Source organism: Canis lupus, chromosome 31, assembly GCF_003254725.2.
Source record: "Canis lupus dingo isolate Sandy chromosome 31, ASM325472v2, whole genome shotgun sequence".
Lineage (NCBI taxonomy): Eukaryota > Metazoa > Chordata > Mammalia > Carnivora > Canidae > Canis > Canis lupus.
In genome coordinates, this window is record NC_064273.1 from 28,560,909 (window position 1) to 28,573,449 (window position 12,541).

General features: G+C 42.9%; 1 protein-coding gene across 5 annotated transcripts in view; it reads right to left on the reverse strand.

Moving 5' to 3' along the window:
* Window positions 1-4,840: 4,840 nt before the first annotated feature.
* The window catches only part of TMEM50B (transmembrane protein 50B), a 55,623-nt gene continuing 47,922 nt past the window's right edge, over window positions 4,841-12,541 (reverse strand). For all 5 annotated transcript variants that reach the window (XM_025449859.3, XM_025449860.3, XM_025449858.3 and 2 more), the window contains 2 exons: window positions 9,679-9,736; window positions 4,841-6,299 (listed from right to left, as the gene is read on the reverse strand). In XM_025449859.3, coding sequence (XP_025305644.1) covers window positions 6,254-6,299; window positions 9,679-9,736 — 104 coding nt within the window. In that variant the 3' untranslated portion in view covers window positions 4,841-6,253. The remainder of the gene's footprint in view (window positions 6,300-9,678; window positions 9,737-12,541) is intronic.

Below are 12,541 nucleotides of genomic sequence, written 5' to 3' on the forward strand. Positions count from 1 at the left end.
CATAGAACCTGCTTCTCCCTCTGCCTCTCTCTCTCTCTGTCTTATGAATAAATAAACAAAATCTTTAAAAAATAAAAAACTTCAGGGGCACTTGGGTGGCTTAGTTGGTTGAGCTTCTGGCTCTTGGTTTCTGCTCAGGTTGTGATCTTGGGGTTGTGAGATAAAGCCCTGTATCAGGCTCTTGGCTCAGTGTGGGGTCTCTCTCCTTCCCCTGTCCATATGCACATGTTCTCTCTCTCTCTCAAATAAATAAAATCTTAAAAATGAAAAAACTTTACAGAAATGTTTTAACCTGGTTCAGCCCAAGGATTCCCGAGCTTCTTGGACCACAACACCTGTCTTCCTCAAGGAACACCAGGGGCAGGGGGCACATAGGGTAGCATGGGGAATGCTGGCTGAGGGAAGCCCAGGGCCCTGCACTCTGGAGCAAAGGGCCTGATCTGTGACCCCAATCTGAGGGCAGGTTCCTTAACCTCTCCAGATGAAAGTTCTTGCTTCCAAACTGAGAGTGAAATGAGACAACACGTAGGACACAACGTCTGTTGGGGAAGGTCACTGACAAGATGGGACTGCCAGCTGACTCAAGAGCTGGATCCGAGCACTTGGAGGCTCCTCACTCTCTCCCCATCCTTGGAATGGGGTCCTCTTGCCTTTCCTGCGCCCAGAGCTGCTCCAAGGACACGGCCTGGAGATGGTGATGGGGTGTTGAGAGCACCTGTGCAGTGCACATGATGGAACCTGGTTAGGGCCTCTTTATCAACTTTTAAGACTCAGAGTTAGGGCAGGTGTGGAGAACCCTTCGCCTTGCTGCCGCCCACCACAGGCCTCGTGTGCAAGTTTCCTTGCTTATTAAACCCACCACCTGGGGTCCTGGGCGGCTCAGTTGGTTGAGCAGCCAACTCTTGGTTTTGGCTCAGGCCATGACCTCACGGTGGTGAGATCGAACCCCGCATTAATCAGAGGGGAGTCTGCTTGACCCATGTGGGGTTCGATCTCACCACCCTGAGATCCTGACCTGAGCCAAAACCAAGAGTTGGCTGCTCATCCAACTGAGCCTCCCAGTAGGGGAGTCTGCTTGGATTCTCTCCCTCTCCCTCTGCCCCTCCCCCAGCTCATGCTCTCATGCTGTCTCCCTCTTCCTCTCCCTCTAAAATCATTTAAAACATAATTTTAGGGCAGCCCGGGTGGCTCAGCAGTTTAGCTGAGGGGTGATCCTGAGGATCCGGGATTGAGTCCCACGTCGGGCTCCCTACATGGAGCCTGCTTCTCCCTCTGCCTGTGTCTCTGCCTCTCTCTGTCTCGAATGAATGAATGAATGAATGAATGAATGAATGAATGAATGAATGAATGAATGAATGAAAGAAACATAATTGTAAACACCTGGCCACCTAGCAGCCTGGAGCGGCCTCTTGCTTCGTCCCCCCCCACCCTCTGAGTACAGGGCTGGTGCGGGTGAGGCTGGATGCAGATTCAGAAACCACCTTCTCCGTAACCGTCAGCGCTCAGAGCGGAGCAGGAAGGTGACCTCAGGAAGTAGGGACCTAACATGAGAGGCCCGCGGTAGAGCACGGAGCGCAGAGAAACGGCCGCGAGAGGAGTGAGGGTGGAAAAAGGACACGGTGCAGGAGGAAAATGAGGGCGACGGGAGCTCTGTAGCTGCGGCCGATGTTCGTTATTTGTAAGCCGGGCCACTTGCCACCTTATGGGTTTGTTGCTCCCCCTCGGGGCAATGCCAGGCCACATGCGCAGGTGCATCCAGGGGCCAGCGACTGAGTCACCTGCCAGGCGTGATGCCAGCCGGGCCGGGCCCCCGGGGGACTCGTTTGTGGCTTCAGCTCTGGGGCCGGGAGTGAGGGCCCTGCCTGCAGCCTACTTAGAGCCGCGTTGCTCCCGGCCCAGGGTCTGGCCCATGTCGCCGTGCGGACCGGCCCCCAGCGCGGTGGCCCTCCAGTGCCCCCCTGGGCTCCCAAGCGCAAGGGATGGGCCTTCGGAGAGAACAGCAGTCTTGGGAAGCTGCCTTCAGGCGTGAGTGGTGGTGCAGTTTTAAGGTCGAGGTCCAGGTAGTGCAGTTTTGAGGTCAAGGTTAAGGAATCAACGATGTTCAAGAATGTGGTTTTCAACAGAGACACACGTGAGCTGAAGTTACATTCGGAGGGTGTGAGGAAGACGCGGGCAGGGGTGAACCTAACCCTGGGTCCCCCCCCAGGAGCAACAATCGCTGATCCGGTGTTGAGGAGACTTCACAGGACCTACCGATTTGGGACGAGGGTTGGATTTGGAAAGTTTGGGAGTTGGAGGTCTGGAAGGAAAGGGAGAAGGAGGGTGGAGTAAATATTTGGGTGTTTTGTTTTTTTTTTTAAGATTTTATTTATTTCTGGGATGCCTGAGTGGCTTAGCGGTTTAGCGCCTCCCTTTGGCCCAGGGTGTGATCTTGGAGTCCGGGGATCGAATCCTGCACTGGGCTCCCTATAGGGAGCCTGGTTCTCCCTCTGCCTGTGTCTCTGCCTCTGTGTCTCATGAATAAATAAATACAAATCTTTAATTAAAAAAAAATTTATTTCTTCATGCCTGTGTCTCTGCCTCTGTGTCTCTCATGAAGAAATAAAATCCTTTAATTAAAGATTAATAAGTAATCTTTAATAATCTTTAATTAATTTAAGGATCTTTTTTATATTTTAAATTAATCTTTTAATTAAAGATTTTTATTTATCTCTTCATGAGACATAGTTGCAGAGACACAGGCAGAGGGAGAACCAGGCTCCCTGTGGGGAGCCCTATGTGAGACTCCATCCCTGGACTCTGGGATCATGCCCTGGGCCAAAGGGAGGCGCTCCACCACTGAGCCACCCAGGTGCTCCTATTTGGGCTTGTTTGCAATGAAACTGAGAAGGGGCACTAAGAAAAGTAAAGACCGTCTAAGTATCAAAGAAAATATAACTGTGTTCATGTTTAAGAAAACGGAACTATCATAAAGCCTAGCTTTCGAAAGCAAAAATTGCCACAATTCCCTCAAGGTGAAGATCTATTCCAGGATCAAAGTATACCTTGATTTTTCCCCCATAAATCTCCAGAAAAACACCGAAACTACCAGTCACTCCAAGCTGTTCCTTCGTAGGTTGTTGTTTTTTTTTTTTTTAAAGATTTTATTTTTATTTATTTGGAAGAGAGCAGGAGAGCAAAGGGTGGGGGGAGCAGCAGAGGAAGCAAGAGAAGGGAGCAGGGAGCCTGATGCGGGACTCAATCCCGGAACCTCAGGATCATGACCTGAGCCGAAGGCAGATGCCCAATGGACCGAGCCACTCAGGCATCCCTATTCCTTTGTTTTCCATCAAAGAATTAAGAAAAACAATCAACAAAGTTAAATAAGAATTTCTAGATCAAGTAGCTTCTACTTTAATTTTTCCTGTCTGGACAGATGATACACTGAAGAGCTTGCTCTAACCTAACTGCGCCCTCTGTTAACCACAAAATGTGTCTAATTGTTGAGAGAATAAAATTAACATAGGATGTTTCTCCCTCAGGATTTAATAGGTTGTTACTTGAGATTGTCTTGAAGTAGCCTCAAACCTGTACAAACTTTAAACAGAATCAAAATGAGAGTGTGATGACAAGAGGATACAGGAAAAACTGGGATAAATTCGTAAGATTGGCAGAGATGATTTCATGTTAAGTAATTGAATCTAAAATGGAACAATGGGGCAGCCCGGGTGGCTCAGCGGTTTAGCACCGCCTTCAGCCCAGGGCCTGCTCCTGGAGACCTGGGATCGAGTCCTGCATCGGGCTCCCCGCAGGGAGCCTGCTTCTCCCTCTGCCCGTGTCTCTGCCTCTCTCTCACTGTGTGTCTCTCATGAATAAATAAATAAAATCTTTTAAAAAGTAAGATGGAACAATGAAGCTGACATGATGACCATTGTGGAAAAATGTTCAGACCCTGAGTTCAATGTCAAACATATGGGTGAGGCTCTTGCTCAAGTAGCAAAAATTATGCAAATGTTACTTAATGCAATAATGCAAATGTGACTTAACATCAATCTTTCCAGTTCAACCTTGCTACTTCATTATGTTGATACATATCAAAATTTATATAATAGAAACATTTAGACTGTTTTTTTCATAGTGGCAACACCACTAGGAATACCAGGATCTAAGAAGCAGTATAATAAAACAGAATGCTTTGGTAATGCTGGTCTACCTAAAAACACCAAAAGACACTCAAATTCACAGCCATTGAACCTGTGTAACAGGGAGAACTTTCTATTAAGGGAAACCCACGTATTTTTTTTTAAGATTTTTAAAATTTATTTTAGAGAGAGTGAGCAGGAAGGAGAAGAGGGGAAAGAGAGGGAGAGAGAATCTAAAGCAGACTCCACACTGAGTGTGGAACCCGATGGGGGGCTCAATCTCACAACCATGAGATTCTGACCTGAAACCAAGAGTTGTACTCTTAACCAACTGAGTCACCCAGGTGCCCCTCATGTATTTTTAGATGATTATAGAGGGCTCCATCTTTTCTTACAATACCTGTAAGGGTATGAACATTACCCCCCCAGACACGCCTTTTTTAAGTGAGTAAACAGAGGAAGATTGAGTGATTTGCTCACAAGTACAAAACAAATTCATGCCAGAATCAGGAATAGAGACAACAGCCACTATTTCAGTTGGTCTTCCGGCATGCCCTTCGCTAGCCTTCATACTAGCATTTTACGAGTCTGAGCATAACCTATTTCTCTTTATGTCACAAAGAGAAACTGCTTCTTTGACCAGGTCCACTCGAATAACTGAAAGTGAACAAGCAGATTCTTATGGTTTGTTTTCTCCAAATGATTTCACAATATTGGGATGTGTGAGAAGTAATATTTATTGCAACACGTTACAAGAGAGTGGCAACCAGTAAATGGTCTTACAAGTTGTTGGAAGCAAGACAACTGACACTGGAAGGAATAATGAAACAAGAAGGCGTCTAGACAAATGCACAGCATTCCACAACCGCTTCATACTCTGTGCACGGTAAATCCTCTCAGAGAGGAGAGAAGGTAAAATCAAAATAAGGCTTGTTAGAAGCTGCATATTAATACCATTGCTATTATTCTGTCTTACAACAAAAGGTGCTGTATAATCCCTCTGGAGGAAAAAAGTGCAACACGAAGCCTCTATAAAGCAAACATAGCAATAAGGACCCAACCACCGCTTTGACATCTCTCCTAGGAATACACACGGTGCAAAAAAAGTGCTTCAAACTCAGCAAAAGGAGGTTTCGACTGGAATATGGACTTTCAGGTTAAAGATATATTTTGCAGGAAGAGTTCACCCAAAGTGCAAGAGCTACCGCAGAGAGACACTTGCAGGTGGTAACTAAGTGGAAGAAATGCCTAATTTTTCACTAGGTCATAATGATTCCCTTTGGGAAGAAGTGCTTTATCTTGAAACTAATTATTCCAGTTTTTGTTATATGGTTCATGCTTTTAGACTGCAATTGTCTCAAACTTGCTTGATGCTGAATTTTGTAATGTCAGAAAATAACAGCCTGCCAAAAGAGAATCCCATTAGATGGATCCCTGGAGCTGCTTTTACAAGAAGCATGTTGCTGAGCTGCCTTACAGCCTTTTCACATTAACCATATGAAGCTGAGCTTATTTGACCTCATATTATTCGTTCTCAAATAAAGTCACGTTGGAGGAATTGTCTTTAAAAGAGGCTTTCAAACTGGTCCTTCAGGCATTTAAAAAATCTTCATATAAAAGTCCACTTCTTTAATACATATGAACAAACACCTTTCCTTTAAAAAAATCTCATTTTTAAGCCAAAATAAATTACAACTTGCTGAAATATCCTTTCTAATGGCTCAGTGCTTATTTCAGGTACATGGAGCTGTATTTTTTTTTTTTTTTTTTTGCACATCTTCAGAAATTAAAGATACTAAAACACAATGGTTAACTCTTAAAATGACATGAAGATATAACCCTGGCTCAAGGAATAGATCAAGCTTTTAAGTCTTTAGGAATAAAAAACTGATTCTTATCATCCCATCCATATAGTTTTATATTATATACATATTAACAATCTATTAAATGATTTTTTAAAAAAGCACAGAAACTTCATCAAACTATTTTAAAACTCAGAGCACAGAAGTGTAAAGAAACAGAACATTTAATGTACAATCTATCCCGTTTGGCAATGTGTAAATCATGTCGAGGGAAGAAAACTTATCTACAAATATAACAAAAGAAAAGGAAGTGTGCTCTAAGAAGTGCTCTCAGGTCCAAAGCTCTTCAGTTCTTCCAAATTTGTAGATCAGAGTGCTAGAAAGATATTAAAAGAAATCATGAGGAAACAGTGCATGGGAATGAGCAACAAAGAAGTCACTTTCTAAGCATGCTTTGACAGGTATCTCCCTGGTTCCTCTGGATCAATTTCTAAAAATAAAGACTGCAGTGGTACTGGTCTGAATGTGCTCATTTTATACAGCAGTTTGTTGGCCTTGATGGCTAAGCTTGGTTGATTAAATAGACTTTCTTAAAGCCTGGGAAGTTATTAGATAGAAAACCTGTAAGGAAAAGAGGCATTTCTCATAGCACAGGGATGAGGGCCACTTTACATCGCTGGGCTTAGGTCATACCTGGGCTATGATAACCGAGGAATCCTAAAACAGACCAGGCCGCACTTCTTCATTCATTTACCATATAATTACCGTCCCCGGAGGACTGGCTAGGCAGCGGGCCCTAGCTAAGTTCTAGGAATGTTGGAGTCACAGCAAAGCAAATGGTACTCACGAGCAGAGCTGAGAGCCTGAGGAAGACCATCAAATTTCAACAGCAAAAAAAATGCTGTAAAGGCAACACACCTGGTGCCAAGAAAGTGAAACAGAAGTAGCTAGAGAGGTCGAGAAGGTCTTCCTGAGAAAGTGGCGGCTGAGCTGGGATCTGAAGGAAGGGTGGAAATGATCTTGGTGAAGTACAGGGGGAAGAGGGAGGGTGCAGGGGACAGAGGTAGGGCACGCTGGGGCCGTAAGTTGAGCTGTGGGTACACGGGATGTGTTGGATTTGAAATGTCAGCCACCCAGGAGAGGGAGGAAAGTGGACACTTGGTTCAGACGTGGAGACAGACCCTTGTGACTCATTGGCATATATGCAGTAATCAAGGTCTTGAGCATAAAGGAGTTCACTTTGAGGGAGAAGAGGCCTGGACTTGAGCCGTAAGAAACTTCCAAAGTTAGTAGCCAGTGGGTGGAGGGCCAGCTGCAAAGGAAGCAGAGGAAGAGTGGCCACAGACATAGGAGCCACACTCTGCTACTTAGAAAGGCCCAGCACAGAGGAAGCACACAGAAGGGTGGTTAACTTGCCAGGCTCTGAGCTAAGCATTCAGTTAATGCAGTAGCCAGGGCACATGAGCACAGTTTTTCTTTCTTTCTTTCTTTTTCTTCTTTTTTCTCTTTTCTTTTCTTTTCTTTTCTAAGATTGTATTTATTTATTCATGAACAACACAGAAAGACAGGCAGAGACAGGCAGAGGGAGAAGCAGGCTCCCTACAGGGAGCCCAATGAGGAACTCAATCCCAGGACCCCAGGATCACGACCTGAACTGAAGGCAGATGCTCAACCACTGAGCTACCCAGGAGTCCCTAGATTAGAGTTTCAAGATCTGATATCTGAGATCTTGAAAGATCTTGAAGATCTAAGATCTTGAAACTCTAAACAGTGCCTAAGATGTCTTCAGGAAAACTTAACTGTATCCCCAAAGGACTGTTGGTCACATGCCAGGAAATAATTACAAGACAGCAGAAACCATCAAACATCTTTGAAAGCCACAAGTGTCCAGGCCACGATGCAGTAAGAGAGCAGAGCACAGCGGTCTCCTTAAACGGAGGGGACGGAGCTGAGAGTTCAGAGAGGCCAAAGCGGCTAGAGTCCGTGACGCAGAGTACACACGGCTAAGGAGAGAGGGAGACATGCAGGAGACTCCCCTTGAGTCTTCTGCTGAGAACTGATGAGCAGATGAATGTGAAGAAACTACTCAAGGGGAGGGAAGGAGTAAGTCCCAGAGCTGTCACAGGGCTGGGAAGACTTCCCAACCTCCTAAGCAGTGGGAAGCCTCAGAATCGATGGTGCATAAAATGCACCCCCTTAGTCAGGGGACATGTCACCCCTAGACTGGGGCAGCTCTGGCTCTGTCCTCCAAAGCTTACAAGCGAGACTCAAAAGGATCGAACTGTCTCCGAGTGACCTAAGTGCACCCAGGATGAAGATAAAAAATGTTTAAAGGAATGCCAAAAAATCCAGCCCCCACCCCCACAACCAGCTGCATGTGAAGAAGCAACTGAAAGGAGAAAGACCCAAAATAAAGAGAGTAGAAATTAACAAGCAGAGACTCAGAACTGACACAGAGGAACTCTGAAACAGTTAATAAACATGCGTCCTATGTTCAAGAAGGTGCTGGAGAGTGTGAGCATGTTAAGGAGAAATAAGGAAAATCAAGCAAATGGAGATGAAACCCATGTGTCTGAGGTGACACACCCCTGGATAGGAGTGATAGTGGACACCTGCAGGAGAGGAGACTAGTGTGACCATAAAGATATAACAATAGCAAGTGTCCCAAATGAAACACAGAAAACAAAAACCAAAAAAGGACGAAGTACTAGGGGTAATGACTCAAGCAGCCCAGTATATATGGATTCCGACGACAGTGGGATGGACGGGGGGAAAATCTTTGAATAAATAATGGCTGAAAAGATTCCAAATTCAATGAAAACGAAACCCACAGAGAGATCCAAGAAACTCAATGAACCCCAAACAGAATAAACATGCAGAAGGCTTCATCTCAGCACATAATAATCAGGTTGCTTTAAAACAGTGACAAAAACAAAGTTCTTCAACGCTTAGATCTTAATGATTTGGGGGGTAGGGCTATAAATTTATAAGTGGATGCCTAAAATACTTATTTTTATGTTAAAAGACATTCATTCTGAAAAGCATAGGATATGGGCTTAATATTTTTATTAGTAAGTTCCAATGTGGGGCTCAAACTCATGAGCCTGAGATCATGACCCAAGCTGAGATCAAGAGTTAGATGCTTAACCAACTAAGCCACCCAGGTGCCCCATGAGCTTTATTTTAGGGTTTTTTTAGAAGATTGCCCCTGAAAAATACTTTTGCTTCGTTTTTTTATTTACTTTTCTTAAATACTTAATCAAAAATTCAATTTCCTAACCAGTTTTGTATATGACATGATAATAACATATATTAAATCTGATTTCTGTTTTTTTTTTTTTTTTAATAAAACCTGGTATGGTTTTTAATAGGCTATGGAAGAGTAGTCTGGGTTCAAGTCTCTGCTCTGCAATTACTAGCTGGTGTCCCGAAGTAGGCTTTGAACCTTATTTCCTCATCTATAAAATGGGAGCATCACCTGGTTTGTAAGTAGTATTTTAGACAATTACATGGGAACTGCAAAGGCAACATATATAAATCATCCAGCTGAGCTCTTAGCTCAGAGCAGGACCCCAATTAAATAGTTTACATATGCCCCTTTATACAACAGTGGAATTTTCACCTTTTCAAAGAAGTTCTACACACTGTTAACTAATTCAAAGGATTTATACATGTTTCATTCTATATGCTGCTCTTATAATGAAGTGAGATTTCTGTAAATGCTTTAGGTGTGGTTAAGAAATTAGGCAACTTACCTAAAAAATATAAGTGCATTTTGAAAAAACACAGCTAATCCTGGATAAACATCAGTATCTGCACATACAAAGTAAAAACAGATTAGAAGATTGCAAAAGGCAAATGGCAGTGGTGCAGTATTTGTGCCACTCACAATGACACACTCTGTATATTATAAAATACGGCTATTATTCATTATCTATGATGAAACTTTAGGAAGAAAATATCCATCTTATTCTCCCAAAACATCTTATTCTCACTCTGGATAAAAGACAGTGAACTTCGTAGATTCTCTTTTTTGTCTAAGGCGATTCCTATTTGCTTGTAGCTGCAAGAGAGCTGCTAAGGAAGCAGCAGTAGCTCGCTCTGCCCTTATTTGCAGTTTTGCCTCTTGAGGTTTCACTTATCCTCGATCAAGCAGATGATCCTCCTGATGGGTCATCAGTAGGTCACCAGTAGCCTAAAGCTACATCACTCACCTCCCTTCATCTAGTCACACAGATGTGTTGTTATCTCACATCATCACCAGAATGAGAGGGTGATTATAGTACAAGATATTTTGAGAGAGAGACCATATTCATGTAACTTATTACAGTATACTGTTAGAATTGTTCCATTTTATTATTAGTCCTTGTGGTTAATCTCTTACTGTGCTCAACCTTTATCATAGCTCCTCAAACTTTATCATAGCTCCTCAAACTTTATCATAGCTTCTCATGTATAGGGATATCAGAGTACAGGTAGGGTTCAGTACTCTCCATGGTTGCAGGCATCCATGGCGGGGGTCTTGGTATATAACCCCCATGGAAAAGGTGGGGGGAAAACTATTGTATAGAAATACAAAAATGGGGGTGCCTGGGTGGCTTAGTGGTTGAATGTCTACCTTTGGCTCAGGTTGTGATCCCAGGATCCCAGGCGGGATCAAGTCCCGCATCAGGCTCCCCATGGGAGCCTGCTTCTCCATCTGCCTATGTCTCTGTCTCTCTATCTCTCATGAATAAATAAATAAAATCTTAAAAAAAATGTAAGAAAGATACAATTTAATTCTTGATGATTTAGTAGTCTAATAATCTGTATACTTATAGTGGGCAAATTATTTAGTCTTATTATGCCTTAGTTTCCTCATTTGTAAAATGGGCATTATAACATCACCTACCCCACAGAGTATGAGAAATGTATGACTGTGTGTATAGTGCTTCGAATAGTACTTGGCCCATAAAGTGCTATGTAAATGTTAGCTGCTATTATGATTAGTCATAGGTCAAGAAAATCTGCACAACAAAAGATTTGAAATATGTGTCAGAAATGCTCTCTGAAGCAAAAGCATATTCAATTTATAAACAGGAAAGTATATATAATGAGCACTGCTGTACAAATAAAAAGATGAAATCCACAACTGAGAAATTTCTTTTTTTATTTTATTTTATTTATTTATTCATGAGCGAGATAGAAAGAGAGACAGAGGCACAGAAAGAGGGAGAAGGCTCCCTGTGGGGAGCCCAATGCGGGACTTGATCTCAGGACCCCGGGGGATCACGCCTTGAGCCAAAGGCAGACACTCAACTGCTGAGACACCCAGGCATCCCCACAATTGAGAAATTTCTCATTGTGTACTAGTTCTTTAAAAAAAAAACACACAAAACCAATGACTGCACAACCTTTACAAACTTCCTACTTCCCTACACACCTTCCAGAAATGATAATTTATGCCCATTTTCATAACAGAAACTGGAAAGTTCCACCAGTTGCTTGAAGTCACTAAGTAGATTTTCCAAGGAAATCAGTAATAGTACTTAGAGTCAGGGACAGAGTGAGCTTAAAACACACTTCCCTATATGATTGCATTTATATGAAATAGGCAAATCTACAAAGACAGATTAGTGGTTATCTAGGGCTGGTGGAGAAGGTAATGGAAGTGACTGCTAATGAGTAAGGGGTTTCTTCTGGGATGACAGCGTTCTAAAATCAGAATGTGGGGTGCCTGGGTGGCTCAGGTGGTTAAGTGTCTGACTTCGGCATAGGGTCCTGGGATCATGCCTGCCATCCGGCTCCCTGCTCAGTGGGGGGAGTCTGTTTCTCCCTCTGCCCCTCCCCTGACTTATGCTTTCCAGTCCCCTTCAAATAAATAAAATCTTTAAAAAAAAATTGGATTGTGTGATGGTAGCACGTCTCTAGGTATATTAAAAACACTGAAACAAAAAAAAATAAAAAAAAAAAATAAAAAAAAATAAAAAAAAAATAAAAACACTGAAACATACACTTTAAAGGGGTAAATTACTTGAAATGCAAATTATATCTTAATAAAGCCGTTTTTAATAAAGCACTTTCCTTTACATGAGGTTCATACTAGAACTGTGTCCTCCATTAGTATTTTTAATTAAAATAACTCTTTCTTTCTTTCTTTCTTTCTTTCTTTCTTTCTTTCTTTCTTTCTTTCTTTTCTTTCTTTCTTTCTTTCTTTCAAGTAATCTCTACACCCAACGTGGGGCTCAAACTCACAACCCTGAGATCAAGAGTTGTACACTGTCCCTCCAACTGAGCCAGTCAGGCACCCCTACATTTTAGATATATTTGATGAATAATATTATCTAAACAGCAGTCAACCACTTGTACTGACTTATTTTTTTTTTTAAGATTTTATTTATTTCCTTGAGAGAGAGCATGTGAGAGAGAGAGAGCGCACACAAGCAGAGGGAGGGGCAGAAGGAGAAGCAGATTCCCCGCTGAGCAGGGAGCCCAATGTGGAATTTGATCCCAGGACCCCTGGATCATGACCTATGCTGAAGGTAGACACTCAATCACTGAGCCCCCCAGGTGCTCCAGGAAATAAGTTATTTTGTGCTGAAAGACAAAAATTTTCAAAGATAGAGCTAGGAATTGAAG